Source organism: Atta colombica, unplaced genomic scaffold (assembly GCF_001594045.1).
Source record: "Atta colombica isolate Treedump-2 unplaced genomic scaffold, Acol1.0 scaffold227, whole genome shotgun sequence".
Lineage (NCBI taxonomy): Eukaryota > Metazoa > Arthropoda > Insecta > Hymenoptera > Formicidae > Atta > Atta colombica.
The window spans coordinates 13,613-17,849 of NW_017259324.1; the positions used below are offsets into that span (position 1 = coordinate 13,613).

Genomic DNA, 4,237 nt, shown 5'->3' on the forward strand with positions numbered 1-4,237 from the left:
ATATATATATATATATATATATACATATCTACATACAACGAGTGTACATACGCAACTTTCTTAAATTTATACTTAAAGTACTTATATAATTATTTCCACGACATACACGACACAAAGTCGCATATTGAATATGGAGCAATAGGTTCATTTTTTTTCCGTTCGATTAATATAAGAATAGATCAGCAGCAAAGGATCGATCGAGTTTGGATCAATGTCAGTAGTGGGGTGAAGAGAGAAATCTATTTGGAGACTTATTGCGGCGGCGCGTAATAAGAATTAGTTAGCTATTAGCAAGGCGAGCCGTGAAGCTAAAAAGTTGAAGCATCCACTTTAGAACGAGAACGAGTGTCCGATTGGTGCAGAATCTGTTCAACGTACATACACCTGTGACCTGGTGACTGCGGATTAATCCAGCTGCAGTGTATATCAGCTCTTTGTGCGCATTCTATCTACTTTCGACACACTAGAATTATCAACGCGAATTTTGCCGTCTCATTTAATCTCGAACGGGATGCAGGCGGTGGATGATCCCCTCTGCCGGGAACCTTTAATATCCGTCGAGTTTGAAGTTTTTGGAAAAGTGCAGGGTGAATAAGTACTATCGAATACCTTATCCTTAACTAGAATGCGCCGCCCGTCAGGATATAATACTCATCATGCAGTCTCGCTTACTATTTTATTGTCATGACAAATTGATGTCTAAGTTAGATTTGCAGTCTGTATCATTTCATCGTTGTTTAATTGATATATCCCTTGTAGCAAATTGCTATTTCGATCTTTTACGTATAGATAACTAGATAGATGTGAATACCTAGTACTTTAACACTTTTTAAATTATCGCTTCTCAATCTCTGCACATATTTCCCTATAATATGTACACGATGGTCCAATTTCATCACAATTGACAATTGTCAAATTCAGTCAAATCGTGAAATGTAGCATTCAATTATTTTTTTTTCTTTCCACTCGTGACACACTTAATTTTATATGTATACTTAAAATAATCTTGATAACTTAATTATCTTAAGATGAAAGATTCTTCAATGAAATTGCAGGTGTATATTTTCCAAAGTATGTGAAGGATATATGCTTGCAATTGAAAATCTGTGGTTGGGTGAAAAATAGTAAAACTGGCACGATCCTTGGAAAGATGCAAGGACCTCGAGCGCTTGTCGATCAGATGTAAGTCTTGTAAAATGAAATCTGTCCACTTTACCGAACTGAAATAGTGAAAAATATATTTTTAATTAGAGAAAAGAGCCTTCGGTTTATTTATTACGTTACTTGTATACGATGACGACGACGACGACGACATTTGCGTTACATGGTTTGCGCGGTTTCTTAATCGTACATAGCCTTGACTAACAATTGCCATACATCAAGCGATATGTCGAAAACTGACTTTAATAATGATTTAATGAAATAATGACGCTGCGACGTGTATCACCTCTTTCCTTCGTCGACGATTGCCACATCTCGCATCTATGCATCGGTACGTCGACATTGGAAGAGTACAAAGTACACCATTTTACACAAGATAACAAATAGTTTCAAGGTTCCTAAAAAAATCCCGAGATAATGGAAGCTAGCTAATCGAGCCTTAAGTTTATTGTAAATAACAAATACATGTGCGCATATATGTGTTATGATTCTGCAAGAGAGCAAAATAGAATGCATTTCCTCTCTTGGAAGAAGAATCATCAAGACTAAAAAACAAAGAAATGAGGAAATGCTTGTCGAATTACACTAAGATGAAAAATTAAAATAACTCAAAATGAGTTAGATCAGGAATTAAGTGCTGATTCATTTCTTCGATCGTCAATCACATAAACTGCAGTTGCGTTATGCGTTAAAATTATTATTCAAAAAATGTTTACATTCAATGCTAATCAAGTTGCAGCGTTCATTATATATGATATTAATAAAGAATTTAATACTACATAGACAACAATGAGAGACAATTGTCATTAAGATAACAGCCATCTCACACATTCTTCCTCTTCTCTGTGTAATATATCAACCAAAATCACTAAGAGTTCACTTCGACAGCTTTGCACTCGGTCCGATTAGTCGCCAATTATAATTTCTGAGCATGTCAAGCATTCGTATACAGAACGCGCACTTTATGGTTGTGGCGTTGTTCGGTAACGACAAATAACGATGTCAATGACGCACTTGGCAACACACCAAACATTTGCATGGCCTTCTTATACTTGAAATCGATTATAATTCAATTTTTCATCTATCAATCGTATATCTTTTTTTTATTGCTATACTAGACTGCAATATTCGAACGTTATTTTTCGCTTGCACCAAACATTAAATACAGATATATCTGTTTTATTTTAAGTTCCAAATGTAGTTCAGCTACAGACCTTATATTTGCTGCTTGTATTTATACTCCATACAAAAACACACGTCTGTTTCACATTAAAAAAAAAACGACAATTTTGCTCTTTATTAGCAAAACAGCATTTACAATATATCTTTAATATATATCTTTAATATAACGTGTAAAATAATAAATCTTATTCCCAGGGCACAGTGGTTGACATCAGTGGGCAGTCCAGGTAGTGAGATACATCACTGCGAGTTTACAAATTGGGAAACTGTTACAAAGCAGCAATATCAAGGTTTCATGATTCGTTTTTAAGAATATATCGCACAGTTGAACATGTACGTTTAAATTCTATATTAATGCACACTAATTTGATTTACATGTGATATAAGATATGCTCAAAAATTCCGTAACATCTGGAACAGTTGTGCGATAATTGTACAAAATATTTTACTTGACTCTTTACGTACGATTTGATCGAAACACAATATTTTTTAAATGTATTTTTAACAAATTATACATCTCTTACAAAAATTTTCAAAACATGATTATTTATAAGGATTATTTATAAGGATACATAGCCGAGATAAATGTTACATTCGATAAATACAATGTTAATTAGAATATTTATAATTTAAATTCAATGACAACTTAATGTGTATAGATTCTTAAAAATTTATACACACATATACTATATGTGTGCGTATGCATGCGCGCGCGCTGTGTGTGTGTACGATATAAACGTAAAGCGCTAGATGTATATTATACGTGCATTACGAATGAGGTTAATTAACACTTTCTGTATCGCGTTATTTTTAAATGATTTGACCATTATGCCGTGTAGATCTGATATTTTTGTTTGCATTTATTAAATTTCTTAAAAACATATATTTCTTGATGAATATTAAATAACATATATTTCATAATAAAAAAATAACAAAAATCTTATAAAGAAGACCTAATGTCATCATATCAATATTGCATCATATCATAATATCATATATATCACATAAAATGATATACAAAATTATTTTACATTTTTTTATAGTCAAAATATTTCTCCTCAAGTGGCTCGAATGAAAAATTCAGCGCAGGCACGGAACGTGTTAATGTTCCATAATAACATGCAAACATAAAGTATAATATTATATGTACATACAGATACGCATCGCTCTCCTTGAAACAGAGTGCAGCTTATAGATTGTATCGAAATTGCGCTCATAATTCCATTTACAATTAAATTGTCTGTAATATATGCTGAAAAGTACGTAATACTTTGTGCTTACTTTTACGATTTTGCAGTTTATCACTACCTTTTATATCATTACGTATGAACATTTATTGTCTTTCCATAGAAGTCAATAATTTCAAGTCTATTTTCGTTTCGTTGTATCAATATATACAAGTTGTATACAGCTTGATAAGATTCTTCTATTTTCATGCACACAATTTTCTACTGCCTAGTATCACAGGATATAGTTGACAAAATCCAAAATTAATTGTCTTCATAAATAAATGTTGCGTCTAACATTAACAACATAATGTGATAATTACAGTGAATTTTAGGCAAATGCACTGATATTCGTCGAATTAATTCCACAGTATCGACATTCGAACAATTTGTATAGACTATTTCAGGCACGTTCTGGGAAAAAAAACTTGAACAGTTAGCAAAGTCGAAAATATAATATTCGACAAATATAATATATTTTCATTGCAGCACTTACCAGGCTTTCCAAGTATCTTGTAAGCGCTGGACTCAATCGTGACATTTCTTCCAAAAGATTAGGTGTTTTTGAAAGATATGCCATCATTCTTCTTCCAGCTATAGGCAATAAGTTTGCAGCCAGGCGTTCAATATCGGTTACCGTTATAGTTACCTAACAATATATATATATA

General features: G+C 32.6%; 2 protein-coding genes across 2 annotated transcripts in view; one reads left to right on the forward strand and one right to left on the reverse strand.

Annotated features, from left to right (window-relative positions):
• Positions 1–163: 163 nt before the first annotated feature.
• Positions 164–2,823, forward strand: LOC108688207 (acylphosphatase-2). Its single transcript, XM_018194371.1, has 3 exons — positions 164–587; positions 1,056–1,182; positions 2,539–2,823. The coding sequence occupies exons 1-3, from the start codon at positions 512–514 to the stop codon at positions 2,651–2,653; spliced, it is 318 nt and encodes a 105-aa protein (XP_018049860.1). The 5' UTR covers positions 164–511; the 3' UTR covers positions 2,654–2,823.
• Positions 2,824–3,299: 476 nt separating this feature from the next.
• LOC108688206 (rab3 GTPase-activating protein non-catalytic subunit) overlaps positions 3,300–4,237 on the reverse strand; it is an 8,229-nt gene continuing 7,291 nt past the window's right edge. Inside the window, exons 18-19 of the mRNA XM_018194369.1 lie at positions 4,066–4,218; positions 3,300–3,983 (exon numbers count right to left, since the gene is read on the reverse strand). Of these exons, the coding sequence (XP_018049858.1) occupies positions 3,834–3,983; positions 4,066–4,218 (303 nt within the window). The 3' untranslated portion in view covers positions 3,300–3,833. The remainder of the gene's footprint in view (positions 3,984–4,065; positions 4,219–4,237) is intronic.

Coding starts and splice junctions, on each gene's coding strand:
- LOC108688207 (XM_018194371.1), top strand. CDS start 512: ATGCAGGCGGTGGATGATCCCCTCTGCCGGGAACCTTTAATATCCGTC. Junction 588..1,055: donor AGTTTTTGGAAAAGTGCAGG/GTGAATAAGTAC, acceptor ATGAAATTGCAG/GTGTATATTTTCCAAAGTAT. Junction 1,183..2,538: donor CGAGCGCTTGTCGATCAGAT/GTAAGTCTTGTA, acceptor TCTTATTCCCAG/GGCACAGTGGTTGACATCAG.